The 18717-nt window shown below is 40.9% G+C and overlaps 1 protein-coding gene across 13 annotated transcripts in view; it reads left to right on the plus strand.

Annotated features, from left to right (window-relative positions):
• LOC133049270 (ATP-binding cassette sub-family C member 4-like) overlaps window positions 1–18717 on the plus strand; it is a 374395-nt gene that overhangs the window by 171758 nt on the left and 183920 nt on the right. For 5 of the 13 annotated variants that reach the window (XR_009691263.1, XM_061133240.1, XM_061133241.1 and 2 more), the window contains one exon: window positions 1394–3187. The exons of the other annotated variants lie outside the window; for them this stretch is intronic. Coding sequence is in view for 4 of the 5 variants with exons in the window: in XM_061133240.1 (XP_060989223.1) it covers window positions 1394–1414 (21 nt within the window). In the remaining variant the exon portion in view is untranslated. Of the gene's footprint in view, window positions 1–1393; window positions 3188–18717 lie in introns of those variants that run through there. 13 annotated transcript variants of the gene reach the window in all.

Genomic DNA, 18717 nt, shown 5'->3' on the forward strand with positions numbered 1-18717 from the left:
TATGTCTAGCTTAATAAAATGGAGCAGGGTGATGATATGCACTCAACCCACCCCCCTCCCACTCCCACCAAAGACTTTATTTTTAAGTGCTTCCATTACAATGAAAATAGCCTCAGATTTCAGTCAGTGGGTCCAAGCATTCTTGGAGGGTTTATTTTTCTCCTTAAGTGACATTTAAATATATAGCATTTAATGTGCAGAGCTGTTTTGGGGGTAGCAGTTTATGTTAGCAACAAGAGAATAAGAAAAAGGACTTACTATGAAGGTAGGTGTCCTAGTGCTTTTCTGTTTCATCTGTGAAGTTCATTCTCTCTCATGATAACTTTGCTTACAGCACCCACAATTGCACTTGCAGTCAGGTTTTATAAAAAGAGATCTGGAATCATATGTCTAAGCAACCCAGTTTATGACATGAGTCAGCCTCTGAGAGACGATACATTTTCTGTTTTAAAGACTCAAATGAAACTTCTCAGATTCTTCTTTGAGGATAAAGAGTTACACTTGAAGTCTTTCTTCGCCCAAACACATTCACAGATAAGGCTTCACAAGCCCTGACATTATTTTATTTTTTTATGTGCATCTGTAAGGAACCAAGATATAATACAGCTACTAAAAACTGATGATTGTGGAACTTGACAGCACTTTATTTCCTTTGTGTTCTGATTATATATTGACAAAACCTGTATCTCTTCTGGTTCAGCTAGAATTTGGTAGAATTCAAGAGCTCAAAGGTCTGACAGAGATCTGTCCTATTATCGGATATCATCTTATGTTTTAGAGAAGTCTCTTGGTTGAGTCATTGTTAAAGCATTTTCATTTTCATTTAATTTCATTTCATTTTCATTCTTGGGACCCACTATCCACAGGTCACATTTCTATAGGCTCTATGACTGCTTTGCTGCACAAATTAAACACCAGGATATTTCATACACATATGCCAGTGTTTCAGTGTTTGTCAATCAGAGTTTATAAAATATAAAGATAATAACCCAATACTAACATCCAGATCTGCTGCGCTCCTTTTATGTGGGAAAATGACAAACCCTGTTCAGATGCTAGTTTTCCTATCCTCTTTGTTATCCTGTTTTTAATGTATTTCAGGGAATAAAATGATTTTGCTTATCAATTTACTGTAGTGATAAAGCATATCTATGAATCAGAATGATCAGAAATCTAGTAGATCTACAGGTTATTTGGCATTAAACCCAGCCCCACTGAGGGTTTTAATGGGGCTACTTTCCCCATAGAATAAATACAGCCCTGGTTTTTTAAAACTGTGCCTCCAATAGTGATATGATTGCTTCACATGAAGAAGGAAACCTAGAAATGTGTTGCCTTAGGAGGAGGACTTTAAAACTTTTTAACATGTTGCTTTTGTCTTTTTCTCCCTCAGGTGTTCTTCAAAAAGATATAGCCAGATATTACTCACAGTGAACATGTGGTTATGAATGTTTCCAGTGGACAGCCCTCAGCCTTCACAATTTCTGAGTCAAAATTGTGATTCTACCATAAGTTCATGTCAATTCCAAAGGCTTTTTTTACAATAGGTTTTGCACTGCATAGACTATATTCTACTTTTTTTACACCAGCAACAAATATTTACACATTACAAGAGGTTAGTTCTCCAACTTCACTTAATGATTTAAAGCTCTTGGGAAAGGATGTATTATGTTTATTTACATGTTATATTACTCACTTTCTTATCCAAATCAGAGGTACAGGCCACCAATAAAAGCTGTCTCCCGGTTTTGTGTCTTGAGAGACTCCAGAGCCAAATTCATTTTCTAAGATTTGAGACAAAGTTGTCACAGATTTTTTTTTTTTTAAACTGTTGCCAGAATTACATATTACTTTCCAATTATATCAGAGATTCTGTTTACTTGAAGACTGTGTGAAGTTGCTGCTTTGTGTCACCACTTCCTTTAACATGACTAGGATCCATTTTTCCACCAAAAGACCTCTGGTTAAGATATTACAGAGAAAACTGATAAGAAAACATACAATATACTATAGTTTAAGTAACAAAACAAAGGCACATATGGTTAAATATACAGAAGGACAATATTATATGTTCTCAAAGAGAAGGAAGAGAAAATATGCTTTCTCAAAATAGGAGCCCTTCTAGGGGATTTGCTAATGAAGTACAAATGTGTGCTAGACTGTCTTCTAGATAGAGGATTTTATTTTATTTTTTTTACATTACAAATTGTGGTAAAATATTTATAACATAAAATTTTCCATATAACTGTTCTTTGTCACACAATCCAGTGGCATTAATCATGTTCACAGTGTTGTGCAGCCACATTGTCTGGGTAACTTTTGGTAATTATGTGCTTCCTCTTCAGTGTGTTATACTGCAGAGTCATTTTGATAAGTTTCATTTTTCTAGGAGGAATGTTTCCTGTGAGTTTTGAGTTTGATTGACATAAATTTATTCACTATATCTTATATGTTTAATCTCTGCAGCATGTCTAACTGTGTTCTTTTGTCTTTTTAATTTTCATTTAGCCTTCTTTTTTATGAATAATCTTGCATAATCTTTGTTTTCAAAGAATCAACTTTTTGCTTGATTGATGCTCTCTTTTTTTCCCTAGTTCATTATATCATTCTTTCTTTCCTTCAACTTTCTTTAACTTTGAAGTTTTTCCTCTAAATTCTTAAATTGAAAAGAGATTAGTAATGTCATCATTTTTCTAACATAAATATATAAATCTGACTTCTTCCCTAAGATCCACTTTAGCTGCAACCTACAACTTTTGGTACTCACCACCGTCAGTAGCCATAGTATTATGTATTTTCTAAATCTTAATTTAATTCACTATGTCTTCTACCCATGGGCTATTCATAAGTATAATGTTCTCTAAATTTCAAATGCTAATGGATTTTTTCTTTTAGATTGAACCATGTGGAACTGCTAACGTTCAGTCTTTTTATAAGCTATAAACTGGCACTTTCATATGGTTCAACATATAGTTGTCTTTTGTTATTAATATATAACTTAATTTCATTTGGTCAGACAACATTAGATTATGAATTTTAAACAAAAGGTAACCACATTCACACTAAAGGTCCTTGTTTCTACCATTTTGTATTTTATTGGGAGTTTTTAAAATGTTAACATTTAATGTTAAAATGTTAACTGGTACATGTGTAACCAGTAATTTTCAATAAAAATCCTCCCCAAATACTGGAATGTTTTCTGATATGTGTTGCATCTGGTTCTCTGGGATGCAGACTCAGATGGAGTTTAGTGCTGGGATGTGTATCAGGGCTGCCCTTGGGGTCATCACTGTGGAATCAGGAGGGAAGAAACAGGGTAAGGCAGAGGGAATGATCAAGCTGGATCACTGGCCAGATGACCTGAACTCAGCCCATGGGAGTTTGGAGTGACGATGGCCCTTCAGGGTTATCCTGACACATCCAAGGGTTATCCTGACACATCCAATGACCAGGACTTTATACCTCTACCTGGATGGGTCATTGCACATAGGCTCACCCCAGAGCTGCTGTTGGTTTACAGTTTCCCACTGGCAGCACTTACAGCTGCTAGACAACGAGTCCCTGAAGGGAGGTCAGGACAGCACGTCTCCATGTCCCTCTCAGGCATGTATCACAGCTCCAGAGGTAGGTGATGAGGGTGTACTGCGGGGGAGACTCTTGATGACTGATGTTTAAGTCAAAATGATGACTCAGTGATTCTCCTCAATATCCTCTGTTCTAAAAAGTAGAGGAGAAGGTCCATGTAGTGGAGATATCGTCATTCTCAAGGGTCAACCCAGTTGTCGCCTCTTCTAGGAAGTCACATTAAGATCAGTCATCACCCTAGGTAACTCGGATTTGCGTATTACCCTGAGTACCTCTTGTGCTAAACTGAACCATATTAGCTAGTGTCCACTGTCACCATTTTGAGATAGTTTATTTTTATTTTCATTTATTAGTTGGAGGCTAATTACTTTACAATATTGTAGTGGTTTTTGCCATACATTAACATGAATCAGCCATGGATTTACATGTATTCCCCATCCTGAACCCCCCTCCCACCTCCCTCCCCAACCCATCCCTCTGGGTCATCCCGAGCACCAGCCCCAAGCACTTGTCTCTTGCATCCAACCTGGACTGGCAATCTGTTTCACACTTGATAATATACATATTTTGATGCTGTTTTCTCTAAACACTCCACCCTTGCCTTCTCCCATAGAGTCCTAAAGTCTGTTCTATACATCTGTGTCTCTTTTTCTGTCTTGCATATAGGGTTATCATTATCATCTTTCTAAATTCCATATATATGCGTCAGTATACTGTATTGGTCTTTATCTTTCTGGCTTACTTCACTCTGTATAATGGGCTCCAGTTTCATCCATCTCATTACAACTGATTCAAATATATTCTTTTTAATGGCTGAGTAATATTCCATTGTGTATATGTACCATAGCTTCCTTAGCCATTTGTCTGATGATGGGCATCTAGGTTGCCTCCATGTCCTGGCTATTATAAACAGTGCTGTGATAAACATTGGGGTGCACATGTCTCTTTCAGATCTGGTTTCCTCAGTGTGTATGCCCAGGAGTGGGATTGCTGGGTCATATGGCAGTTCTAGTTCCAGTTTTTTAAGGAATCTCCACACTGTTCTCCATAGTGGCTGTACTAGTTTGCATTCCCACCAACAGTGTAAGAGGGTTCCCTTTTCTCCACACCCTCTCCAGCATTTATTGCTTGTAGACTTTTGGATAGCGGCCATTCTGACTGGTGTGTAATGGTACCTCATTGAGGTTTTGATTTGCATTTCTCTGATAATGAGTGATATTGAGCATCTTTTCATGTGTTTGTTAGCCATCTGTATGTTTTCTTTGAAGAAATGTCTGTTTAGATCGTTGGCCCATTTTTTGATTTGGTCATTTATTTTTCTGGAATTGAGCTGCAGGAGTTGCTTGTGTATTTTTGAGATTAACCCTTTGTCTCTTTCTTCATTTGTTATTATTTTCTCCCATTCTGAAGGCTCTCTTTTCACCTTGTTTTTAGTTTCCTTTGTTGTGCAAAAGCTTTTAAGTTTAATTAGGTCCCATTTGTTTAGTTTTGCTTTTATTTCCAATATTCTGGGAGGTGGGTCATAGAGGATCTTGCTGTGATTTATGTCAGAGAGTGTTTTGCCTATGTTCTCCTCTAGGAGTTTTATAGTTTCTGGTCTTACGTTTAGATCTTTAATCCATTTTGAGTTTATTTTTGTGTATGGTGTTAGAAAGTGTTCTAGTTTCATTCTTTTACAAGTGGTTGACCAGTTTTCCCAGCACCACTTGTTAAAGAGGTTGTCTTTTTTCCATTGTACATTCTTGCCTCCTTTGTCAAAGATAAGGTGTCCATAGGTACATGGATTTATCTCTGGGCTTTCTTTTTTGTTCCATTGATCTATTTTTCTGTCTTTGTGCCAGTACCATACTGTCTTGATAACTGTGGCTTTGTAGTAGAGCCTGAAGTCAGGCAGGTTGATTCCTCCAGTTCCATTCTTTTATCTCAAGATTGCATTGGCTATCTGAGATTTTTTGTATTTCCATACAAATTGTGAAATTATTTGTTCTAGTTCTGTGAAGAATACCGTTGGTAGCTTGATAGTGACTGCATTGAATCTATAGATTGCTTTGGCTAGTATACTCATTTTCACAATGTTGATTCTTCCAATCCATGAACACGGTATATTTCTCCATCTGTTTGTGTCCTCTTTGATTTCTTTCAGCAGTGTTTTATAGTTTTCTATATATAGGTCTTTCATTTCTTTAGATAGATATACTCCTAAGTATTTTATTCTTTTTGTTGCAATGGTGAATGGTATTGTTTCCTTAATTTCTCTTTGTTTTCTCTTTGTTAGTGTATAGGAATGCAAGGGGTTTCTGTGTGTTAATTTCATATCTTGCATCTTTGCTATATTCATTGATTAGCTCTAGTAATTTTCTGGTAGAGTCTTTAGGGTTTTCTATGTAGGGGATCATGTCATCTGCAAACAGTGAGAGTTTCACTTCTTCTTTTCCTATCTGGATTTCTTTATTTCTTCTTCTGCTCTGATTGCTGTGGCCAACACTTCCAAAACTACGTTGAATAGTAGTGGTGAGAGTGGACACCCTTGTCTTGTTCCTGATTTTAGGGGAAATGCTTTCAGTTTTTCACCATTGAGGATAATGTTTGCTGTGGGTTTGTCATATATAGCTTTTATTATGTTGAGGTATGTTCCTTGTATGCCTGCTTTCTAGAGAGTTTTTATCATGAATGGATATTGAATTTTGTCAAAGGCTTTTTCTGTGTCTATTGAGATAATCATATGGTTTTTATCTTTCAATTTGTTAATGTGGTGTATTAACATTGATTGATTAGCGGATGTTAAAGAATCCTTACATTCCTTGGATAAAGCCCACTTGGTCATGATGTATGATCTTTTTAATATGTTGTTGGATTCTGTTTGCTAGAATTTTGTTAAGGATTTTTGCATCTATGTTCATCAGTGATATTGGCCTGTACTTTTCTTTTTTTGTGGCATCTTTGTATGGTTTTGGAATTAGGGTGATGGTGGCCTCACAGAATGAGTTTGGAAGTTTACCTTCTTCTGCAATTTTCTGGAATAGTTTGAGTAAGATAGGTGTTAGTTCTTCTCTAAATTTTTGGTAGAATTCAGCTGTGAAGCCATCTGGTCCTGGGCTTTTGTTTGCTGGAAGATTTTTGATTACAGTTTCGATTTCCTTGTTTGTGATGTGCCTGTTAAGATCTTCTATTTCTTCCTGGTTCACTTTCGGAAAGTTATACTTTTCTAAGAATTTGTCCAGTTCTTCCAAGTTGTCCATTTTATTGGCATAGAGCTGGTGGTAGTCATCTCTTATGATCCTTTATATTTCAGTGTTGTCTGTTGTGATCTCTCCATTTTCATTTCTAATTTTGTTGATTTGCTTCTTCTCCCTTTGTTTCTTAATGAGTCTGGCTAACGGTTTGTCAATTTTGTTTATCTTTTCAAAAAACCAGCTTTTAGCTTTGTTGATTTTTGCTGTGGTCTCTTTTGTTTCCTTTTCATTTAATTGTGCCCTAATTTTTAAGATTTCTTTCCTTCTACTAACCCTGGGGTTCTTCATTTCTTCCGTCTCTATTTGTCTTAGGTGTAGAGTTAGGTTATTTATTTGACTTATTTATTGTTTCTCTAGGTAAGCCTGTATTGCTATGAACCTTCCCTTGGCACTGCTTTTACAGTGTCCCATAGGTTTTGCGTTGTTGTGTTTTCGTTTTCATTCATTTCTATGCATATTTTGATTTCTTCTATGATTTGTTGGTTATTCAGAAGCGTGTTATTTAGCCTCCATATGCTTGAATTTTTAATAGTTTTTTTTTTTTTTTTTTTTTCCTGTAATTGAGATCTAATCTTACTGCGTTGTGGTCAGAAAAGATGACTGGAATGATTTCAATATTTTTTAATTTACCAAGGCTAGATTTATGGCCCAGGATGTGATCTCTTCTGAAGAAGGTTCCGTGTGCACTTAAGAAAAAGGTGAAATTGAATGTTTTGGGGTGAAATGTCCTATTGATATCAATTAGGTCTAGCTGGACCATTGTGTTATTTAAAGTTTGTGGTTCCTTGTTAATTTTCTGCTTAGTTGATCTGTCCATAGGTGTGAGTGGGGTATTAAAGTCTCCCAGTATTATTGTGTTATTGTTAATTTCCCCTTTCATATTCATTAGCATTTGCCTTACATATTGCAGTGCTCCTATGTTGGTTGCATATATATTTATAATTGTTATCTCTTCTTCTTGGAATTATCCTTTGATTGTTATGTAGTGTCCTTCTTTGTCTCTTTTCACAGCCTTTATTTTAAAGTCTATTTTATCTGATATTAGTATTGCAACTCCTGCTTTCTTTTGGTCTTTGTTTGCGTGAAATATTTTTTTTCCAACCCTTCACTTTCAGTCTGTATGTGTCCCCTGTTTTGAGGTGGGTATCTTGTAGACAGCATATATAGGGGTCTTGTTTTTTTTTATCCATTCAGCCAGTCTTTGTCTTTTGGTTGGGGCATTCAACCCATTTACATTTAAGGTAATTATTGATAGGTATGGTCCCATTGCCATTTGCTTTGTTGTTTTGGGTTCGCGTTCATACAACCTTTCTGTGTTTCCTGTCTAGAGAAGATCCTTTAGCATTTGTTGAAGAGCTGGTTTGGTGGTGCTGAATTCTCTCACCTTGTGCTTGTCTGTAAAGCTTTTGAATTCTCCTTCATATCTGAATGAGATCCTTGCTGGGTACAGTAATCTGGGTTGTAGGTTATTCTCTTTCGTTACTTTAATATGTCCTGCCATTCCCTTCTTGCATGAAGAGTTTCTATTGATAGATCAGCTGTTATCCTTATGGGAATCCCTTTGTGTGTTATTTGTTGTTTCTCCCTTGCTGCTTTTAATATTTGTTCTTTGTGTTTGATCTTTGTTAATTTGATTGATATGTGTCTTGGGGTGTTTTGCTTTGGGTTTGGGACGGTTTGGGACTCTCTGGGTTTCTTGGACCTGTGTGACTATTTCCTTCCCCATTTTAGGGAAGTTTTCAGCTATTATCTCCTCAAGTATTTTCTCATGGCCTTTCTTTTTGTCTTCTTCTTCTGCGACTCCTATGATTCGAATATTGGGGCATTTCACATTGTCCCAGGGATATCTGAGGTTGTCCTCATTTCTTTTGATTCTTTTTTCTTTCTTCCTCTCTGCTTCATTTATTTCCACCATTTTATCTTCTATCTCACTTATCCTATCTTCTGCCTCCGTTATTCTACTGTTGGATCACTCCACAGTGTTTTTGATCTCATTTATTCCATTATTCATTTTTCATGGACTCTCTTTTATTTCTTCTAGGTCCTTGTTAAACATTTCTTGCATCTTCTCAATCCTTGTCTCCAGGCTATTTATCTGTAACTCCATTTTTTTTTTTTTCAGGATTTTGGATCATTTTTATTATCATTATTCTAAATTCGTTTTCAGGTAGATTCCCTATCTCCTCCTCTTTTGTTTGGTTTGGTGGGCATTTTTCATGTTCCTTTACCTGCTGGGTATTTCTCTCTTTTCATCTTGTTTAGATTGCTGTGTTTGGGGTGGCCTTTTTGTATTCTGGTGGTCTGTGATTCCTTTTTATTGTGGAGGTTTCTTCCAGTGGGCAGGGTTGGACGATTGGCTTGTCAATGTTTCCTAGTTAGGGAAGCTTATGTCTGTGTTCTTGTGAGTGGAGCTGGACTTCTTTTTGCAATGGAGTGTCCAGTAATGAGTTCTGAGATGGGTCCATGGGTTTGTTGTGACTTTGGGCAGCCTGTATGTTGACGCTTAGGGCTGTGTTCTTGCATTGCTGGAGGATTTGTGTGGCATGTGTTGCTCTGGAACTTATTGGCTCTTGGGTGGTGGTTGGTTTCAGTGTAGGTGTGGAGGCTTTTGGATGATCTCTTATTACTTAATGTTCCCTGTAGTCAGGAGTTCTCTGGTGTTCTCAGGTTTGGGACTTAATCTCCTGCCTCTGGATTTCAGTCTAATTCTTCCAGTAGCCTCAAGACTTCTCCAACTATACAGCACTGATAATAAAAGTTCTAGGTTAATGGTGGAAAGATTCTCCACATTGAGGGACACCTGAGAGTTTCACAAAGTTACACGAAGAAGAGGAGATGGAGGAAGGAGATAGAGATGAGCAGGAGGAGAAAAGGGGGGACTCATGAGAAGAGAGAGAGATCTATGCAGTACTCTGCTCCCTAAGTGTTCTCCATAGCCCAGAACACCCACAGAGATTCACAGAATTGGATTGAGAAGAGAAGGGGAGGGAGAAAATAGAGCTGATCTGGGGGAGACAAAGGAGAGTCAAAAGGGGGAGAGAGTAATCATCACACTCCTGAGTAAAAATGGGTACTGAATATTGGATTCTTAAATGTGCAAAATTGATATCAAATACTGAAAAACAAAGATTAGAAATCTAGAGTAGATGTTAGACTCTTAAAAATACAATATTAATAACAAAAACAAAAAAATTTAAACAATATATATGATGTTTGCTTTAAAAATAGGGTCTTTTTTTGGCAAGGTTATAGTGAGTTATGAAAATTAAAGAGTAGTAGAGGAGTAATAGAGGACTTTTAAAAAAATAAGAGAAAAACTTTTTGAAAGGAAAAAAAATTTTTTTTTAATAGTAAATATATATCTAGGAATTTCTCTGGAGCTGTTGCAGGCAGTGTGGTTTTGGTTCAGTTTCAGATAGCTCCTTGTTCTAGCTTACACTTCTCAATATCTATAGGCCCCTTCCAGTGTAGTCGGTGTTAACTACAGGCATTTTAATCTGTTGCACCTGTCACTTCTGAAGCGGTTCCCTTTGTTTATTTGGCTTCTGTTTGCAGGTCTCTTCAGTGTCTAATTTCCGCCCTGACACAAGTGGGCGGAGGTGGTCTCTTGTTTAGGTTCACTTGTTCAGTCGTGCTGTGAGGAGGGAGGGGCACTGCAGACAAATATCACTGGCGTGTTTGGGGCGCACTCACAGTGTTCCGGCCACACTGGGTTTGCCCCTGCTGATGGCTTGTGTGCTTTCCCTGTCTACACTGCTCAGTCTCCAGGTTGCTCTACAGGGAGCGGGCCCTGAGTTGCATACACTTCCCAGACCTAAGCCACTCAGGTTCCAGTCTTAGGGTACTCCACAAAGACGCAGACTAGGTTGGGCCTGCGTTTTGTGCCTTCCGCGGTCGGAGCAGCTCAGGCAGCCAGGAGCTTGAGGAGCGCACTCTCCCTGGGTACAGTGCGCCTTATCCCCTCCACAGTCCCAGCCTCAGTTTCAGCACTCACAGGTCCGGTGCGCCTTGTGTCTCTTCTGGGGAGCTGGTCTCTAGCTGCGACCCTCCCGGCAAATGTCAACAATGCAGAATCTCAGGAAGTCTTTGGTTAGAAACTGGAAGCCTGTTGGCAGTTTGGTACGGGATTCCGTCCCCTCCCCCCTGCCTCCTGCCTCTGGCAGGGGATGGGCCAGTCCACAGCCGACTAACTCTTCTCTGGAATTGCTCAGTCCTACCTTTGTTCTGCAAACGGGCCAGCAGTGTCTTTGGTTAGTGCTTTTCGCCGGTTAATTTTCTCTCTCTCTCTTGCTATCCTACAGTTTAAGTTGCTATCTCACATTAGCTCCCTCCGATCACCCTCAGGGCATTCAGGCCTGGTCCTTACCCTAAGCAGTGCCGCCCGCTCCTCTCCGTTCAGCCTCCACTTGCTGGTGGCGGATGAGAGCGTCTGGGGTACTTTTCTGCTGGGAGTTGCTTTTAGGCATGTAATCTGTGGGTTTTATGTGTTTTCCCTCCCAGTTAGGTTGGCCTCCAAGATTCGAAAACTTCCCCCAGACCCACCAGTGAGAGGGTTTCCTGGTGTTTGGAAACTTCCTCTATTAGGACTCCCTTCCCGGGATGGGTCTCCATACCTAACTCTTTTGTCTCTCTTTTTATCATTTATATTTTGTCCTACCTCCTTTCAAAGACAATGGGCTGCTTTTCTGGGCGCCTGAGATCCTCTGCTAGTGATCAGAAGTTGTTTTGTGGAGTTTGCCCAGCGTTCAAATGTTCTTTTGATGAATTTGTAGAGGAGAAATTTTTAGGCCCCATCCTATTCCTCTGCCATCTTAGCTCCTCCCCCAAGATACTTTATTTTTAAACAAGGGGCCTGTTCTTTCTGTTGTGCATGTAGCCTGCCCTGACTGTGAGTGTTCACACATGGTCTTTTTCTCACTAGACTGAGAAAAAGACTTGAAACTGTGCCCTGTTCACTGTTTAATTATGTCTTCCAGCAGAGTATCTGTACACAGAAGGTGCTCAGTAAATGTCTGTGGAATGAACAAATGATGACTGAGGGCAAACCTTCCTTCTCAACTTTGTAACTTTGAGATGTTAAGAGGTAGCCTGGGATAACAGAAAGTCCTGGTTTTGGAGTCAGTCACACTGATCTGTCCTTTCTCTACTACTCACTAGCAGTGTGGGTGTGGGAAAGCAGTAACCAGCCAAGGTGCCAGGACATTAGAATGGCACCATCCTTGACAACATAGATTCTGGACATTCTACAGCCACGTAGTCTTAGTTACATGCTCAGGTAAGCATCTCAACCTCTGAATCTCAGCTTCTTTGTCTGGAAAATGAATATAGTTCCTGCTCTTGAACCATTGCTTTGGTTGGGATGATGGGTGATCTACAAGCATCCAAAGACACAGGGTGGAATCAATGACCTTGGTGATTCTTATCATTAGGAAAGGAGAACAGGATGGGTGTGGATAAAGGAGGTTTGTAGGCTGTAGAAGGTGTACTTGAGGAGGTCCTCATCTGATGGCCTAAACCAAACTGTTCTTCCTCCACATGTAGTTAAAATGACACTAGCACATGGGGAGAAGCACAAACATTGGAGTCAGGGACAAACACTGGCTCCTCTGGGCACTGACTGAGTTTGGATACAAGTTCTGCTACCTGGTAAGTATGGGCTCTTAAGGTTGGAAAGCCCACTGTGCTTCAGTGTCTTTGTCTGAAAGTTGAGGTGGGGATAGTGTGATTCTCAGAGGGCTGCTGCCAAGATTAACTATGATTGACACAGTGTGGTCTGTGCACTAGTGTCAGTCCATGACCTGTTTGTAACCTGGTTAGAAATAAGTAGAGGAAATTCAAGAAAGCTAGAAATTCATAACCATCTGTATTGCTGTGACATCCACCCTCAGCATGGGTGAGATCCTGGACACCCCAGGGACCAGTGTGAGTGTTGTACCTGTGGGGTTGTGGAGGGGCACCTGGTTGAGCTGCACATTAGCCGTGCACAGTAGATCATTGATTAGGTTGCAATGGGATGAAAAAATTAAACTAAAATTAAATAAAACTGATGTTTAATCCCAGACAGGTGAGAAACACTGCTTTTGAACAATGCTGGATATGTGATTATCTGTCAATTGGTACTATCCTCTCCAGCCCTATCCTCTTTATTAATTGTTACCATCATATTTATCTTAAAATTAGAGCACACAGGCTTTCAAAAGGCCCTACTATACATTATCAATGTTTTTAATAGCATTAAAAAGTTAGAAATAATTAAATTCCTGTTCAAGTTTAAAGGGTTTTTGTTTGTTTGTTTGTTTGTTTGTTTGTTTAAGTCTAAAAACAATACCATGCATATATTTTACCAATTCTATTCTTGAATCAGCAGCATGGTCCTAATGCTGAAGAAGGTCCCTGGAAGCACAACAGGCCACTTTAAAACCTTCAGATTTTTTTAAAACACAAGCTTTTAAGTGTAAGCTGTTAATGTTCCTTTAAAAACTGAGCTTTTGTTATTTAAAACTAATGTTCTAAGAGAAGTGTTTCTTTTTTCCAAAAACAGCAATGTGTGTTGAAAACTGTGAGAAATATATATTGATTTGAATTTAGGCCTAAAAAATAACTTTATTAGAAGGAATTGCATGCCTCAGCCCTGTGTGACCTCCATGTGTACTCCAGGTCTATCCTTGCCTTAGGAGTCAAACTGTGTGTGATTTTTAATAAGAACCAAGGTTAAGACTTAGATACACTAGGAATGTTCTACAAGAAATTTACATTGGATAGTCCTGACTAAATTCTCTCTTTCACTCAGCAAACATGCTCACAAGTATCCGTCCCAATAGGTGGAAGCTTTAGGTATTCCAAACCAGTGTTTGATCCAAAAGCTTATCATATTTAATTCTGGAGGACGTTACAGGAAAACGTTTTTAAAATTAAACTTTTCAGATTATCTAGACAAAAAATGAGTCTCTGAGATGGAGTTTTTATCACATTAGAAATGTCATAAGTAAATAACGATAAACAGAGGACTGCTGGGAGAAATATCAATAACCTCAGATATGCAGATGACACCACCCTTATGGCAGAAAGTGAAGAGGAACAAAAAAGCCTCTTGATGAAAGTGAAAGAGGACAGTGAAAAAGTTGGCTTAAAGCTTAACATTCAGAAAACTAAGATCATAGCATCTGGTCCCATCACCTCATGGGAAATAGATGGGGAGACAGTGGAAACAGTGTCAGACTTCATTTTTTTGGGCTCCAAAATCACTGCAGATGGTGATTGCAGCCATGAAATTAAAAGATGCTTACTCCTTGGAAGGAAAGTTATGACCAACCTAGATAGCATATTAAAAAGCAGAGACATTACTTTGCCAACAAAGGTCCGTCTGGTCAAGGTTATGGTTTTTCCAGTGATCATGTATGGATGCGAGAATTGGACTGTGAAGAAAGCTGAGCGCCGAAGAATTGATGCTTTTGAACTGTGGTGTTGGAGAAGACTCTTGAGAGTCCCTTGGACTGCAAGGAGATCCAACCAGTCCATCCTGAAGGAGATCAGTCCTGGGTATTCATTGGAAGGACTGATGCTGAAACTGAAACTCCAGTACTTTGGCCACTTCATGCGAAGAGTTGACTCACTGGAAAAAGACTCTGATGCTGGGAGGGATTGGGGGCAGGAGGAGAAGGGGACGACAGAGGATGAGATGGCTGGATGGCATCACCAACTCGATGGGCATGAGTTTGGATAAACTCCGGGAGTTGGTATGGACAGGGGGGCCTTGCGTGCTGCGATTCATGGGATCGCAAAGAGTCGGACACCACTGAGCAACTGAACTGAACTGAACTGAGGGCTTTTAAAGACTACATTTTACAACACTAAAACATTTTTAAAAATCCATGAGTTTATACTGATTCCTATAAGACATAGAATAGATAGTAAGAAGAGAAAGCCCCTTTCCTGCAGAAGAAGGTCAACTCACAAATGTAGACAGGTTGACAGATAAGTACCATATAGCAGCCATTCTTGTCATAAATAATTCAGACAAAATTCATCATTGTCTGAATATATGGTGAATGTTCATGGGTTGGGGGAGACACAGCATTGTCATGGACTCAAAGTATCTTCTCAGATTAATTCTTTAGGGAAGAATTGGATTTTCAAAGTGGAAAAATCTGGCAAACACCTGGCTAAGCAAGTAACCAGAGTAAATATTATTAATAGTGAACCTACCAACAGCCTTGACTTTTTTTTTCTCTTGTTACTTTAAAATTTTATTTAAGTATTGTTGATTTACAATGTTTTAATTTCTGCTGTACAGCAGTGATTCAGTTATGCATATACATACATTCTTTTTCATATCAGTTAAATAAGCAGGTGACAATATACAGGTCATACTCCTTTCCCAACTTTGACCCAGGTGGGTGTTCCATGTCCAGTTCTAACTGTTGCTTCTTAACCTGCATAAAGATTTCTCAGGAGACAGGTAAGGTGGTCTTTAAGTTTTCCAGTTTGCTTTGACCTACAGAGTCAAAGGCTTTAGCATAGTCAATGAAACAGAAGTAGATGTTTTCCTGAGCAGAAACCATAAGACCTACAAAGCCTGGAAATGTATTTTCTGGTCCTTTACTGAAAAATTCTGCCCACCCTGCCCCAGAGCTGTGCTGTTCTAGGTGTGGCCTGTGGACCAGCATCATCAGCTGGCCTGGGAGGCAGTTAGGACACGGAATCTTGTCTCTACCCCAGACCTACTGACTCAAAATCTCCAGATCCCAGGTCAGTCCTGCTCATAGTACAGTCAGAGAAGCGCTGGTTTAGAGGCCCTGCTCAGTTCATCCTGTGGTTGCACCTGCACCGTCCCCCACGTGCAGGCATCCAGAGAGGACCAGGGGGTGTGGCTACCTAGAGTCACTCCCCTCCAGGCCATCCTCTGAGTACCTGGACCCCAGAATCCCTGCTCCCATCCCCAGTGCAGGCCTCCTCCGGGGTCCCATGTCCCAGCCCGACAGGTGGTCAAGATACAGCTGTTAATGGATGTGAAGAGTGTGGCCTGAGCTTGAACTTGAAGGCTGGGGTGCTCTTGCTTGAGCAGCAGATTCCTCAGGGCACAGAGAGGCTCAGAGCCAGAGGTGGGGAGAGCAGGGGGTAGGCTGGGGGCTGGGGCGGCCCCGTCCTCTGTTGTCCTGCCTTCTGGCTTGGAGCTCAGTGTCCAAAACCCCAGTCTGCCAGGTATTAATAGTTAGGAAGGTGTACTTGACAGTTTTGTTTGATTGATTTATAACTTTTAAATATTTAAAAATACACTATGGCTTTCATTTGTACTCTTGACCCAGGGCCCACAGATGTGAGCGGTAGGTCTATTAAATGTTTATCAGAGTATTCACAGGACCCCCTGCATCCCAATCCCCCAATCCACTGGGATGTTTGATAAAAATTCAAATTCCCAGGCCCCATTGTGTGACCTCCTGGATCAGATCTTTGGGAATGGAGCCTAGGACTCTGCATTCTGAACCCTCTCCTGGTGACTCTGATCCACAGCAGAGCTACAGGGGCACTTGTAATGGGGCGGGGGCGGGGGGCAGGGAGGAACGTAGAGGGGAGCTGCCACAAGTGGCCAGAAGTGTCAGGGAGAGAGAGGGAGGTCCCAGGTCACAATAAGGTGCTGACCACGAGCTCACTCCCTTCCTGCTTCTCTTATGATTCTCCTCACAACCTGGCTTGACCCCACCCCTGGGAGCTGACTGCAGGGAGAAGCTGCCAGAATGAGGCAAGGGTGTCCTCCTGCCGACTGTGGGGCTCTCGGAGCTGCGCTGCAGAAGGAAGGACCGGAGTCAGGGGCAATAGGAGCAAAGGGGCTGCGGATGCCTGGAGGGACCACACAGAACCACCCAAGGAATCGGGCTGAAGGGCTGGGCAGATCTTTGGACAGGAGAGAACTCTGGGTCCTGCCAGGACACGGGAGGAGCGGGGACAGACTGTGTGCCCACCTGCTTGGGCTCAGAGACTGCATCTGTCAGTTAGGAGTCATATGACCTTGAGCAATTTCCTTAAGCTCTGTAGGCTTGTTTCCTTGTCTGTGAGGTGGGGATCCTAACACCCTCTAGGCTTGTGTTACAGGTAAACATGGTAATTAAGTAAAAATACATCTTTGCTATACAGGAGGGCGGAATATACAGCAGGACTGTTGCCATTTACTGTGAAGCTTGTCAACTTACAGCTCTGCACTTTCTGATGTGCAGAGGCACTTGATCACAGACACTTGTCACTGGCTGTTAAGGCCAGTTTCCTCAAACCGCAGGCACAGGAAGGCTCCAGTCACAGGCATGTGCCAGACCCGCGCTTGGCCAGTGACCTAGAGCTCCCTGAGCTTCCCTGCGCAGGAGCGACTCCTGAAGTGACTGCCGAGCTGCTCCTTGTGTAGGGTCCCCAGGATTTCCCTCCCAGCAAACCACATCTTTGGGATGTGAGGGAACCCTACTCACAGATTTGGGATGAACGAAATGGCAACCCACTCCAGTGTTCTTGCCTGGAGAATCCCAGGGACGGCAGAGCCTGGGGGGCTGTCGTCTATGGGGTCGCACATAGTCGGACACGACTGAAGTGACTTGGTGGCGGCGGTGGCGGAGGGGCTTGTATGATCTTCTAGGGATAACTCTACCATACTGAAAATTACCACCAGATGGCAGCAGAATCCATGAGTCCAGGTGAGGTGCATGGAAAGGTCATGGAGTGAGGGGCCAGGAAGGCCTCACAGCAGGCAAGAGGGGTGGGGCCTCTAGCTTTGCCTCACCCTCATTCACCCCACCTTCCATACACAGAAACGCACACTCCTGCTCCTGCAGAATCACCCAATCCCTGTATATCCAGTTACCTTCTCCAGGTACAGTCCTTTATATCCTCAATATGACAAAGGCGGGTGGTTTGTAAACTTGGCTGCAAATTCGAATCACCAGGGGAGCTCTATAAAATCCTAGGGCTTGGGGGGGGGGGGGGGCAGGAGTTAACACTTTTTATTAATAAAACCCCACAGGTGATTCCACCCTGTTGCTAACTGAGAACCACTGTTGGAGGCAAAAGATCTTTCTTCCCAAATGGCAGCTGCTTTCATTCACATTTCTGACAATACGTGGTCCACTAGAGAAGGGAATGGTGAACCACTTCAGTATTCTTGCCTTGAGAACCCTATGAACAATGTGAAAAGGCAAAAATATATGACACAGAAAGACAAACTCCCCAGGTTGGTAGTTGCTCAATATGAAGAGTGGAGAAATAACTCCAAAAAGAATGAGGAGGCAGAGCCAAAGAGAAAACAATGCCTCATTGTGTATGTGACTAGTGATGGAAGTAAAGTCTGATGCTGTAAAGAACAATATTACATAGGATCTTGGAACGTTAGGTCCATGAATCAAGGTAAATTGGAAGTGATCAAACAGGAGATGGCAAGAGTGAACATCGACGTTTTAGGAATCAGTGAGCTAAAATAGACCGGAATGACTGAATTTAATTCAGATGACCATTTCTTCTATTACTGTGGGCAAAAATCCCTTAGAAGAAATGGAGTAGCCCTCAGAGTCAACAGAAGTGTCTGAAATGTAGTACCTGGTCACAATTTCAAAAACAACAGAATGATTTCTGTTCGTTTCCAAGGCAAACCATTCAGTATCACACTAATCCAAGTCTAGGCCCCAAACACTAATGCCAAAGAAGCTAAATTTGAATGATTCTATGAAAACCTACAAGACCTTCTAGGACTGATACCAAAAGAAAATGTCCCTTTCATCATAGAGGAATGGAATGCAAATGTAGAAAGTAAAGAGATACCTGGAGTAATAGGCAAATTTGGTCTTGGAGTACAAAACAAAGTACAGCAAAGGCTAACACAGTTTTGCCAAGAGAACACACCAGTCACAGCAAACACCCACTTCCA

The sequence above is a fragment of the Dama dama genome, chromosome 30 (assembly GCF_033118175.1).
Source record: "Dama dama isolate Ldn47 chromosome 30, ASM3311817v1, whole genome shotgun sequence".
NCBI classification, from domain to species: domain Eukaryota; kingdom Metazoa; phylum Chordata; class Mammalia; order Artiodactyla; family Cervidae; genus Dama; species Dama dama.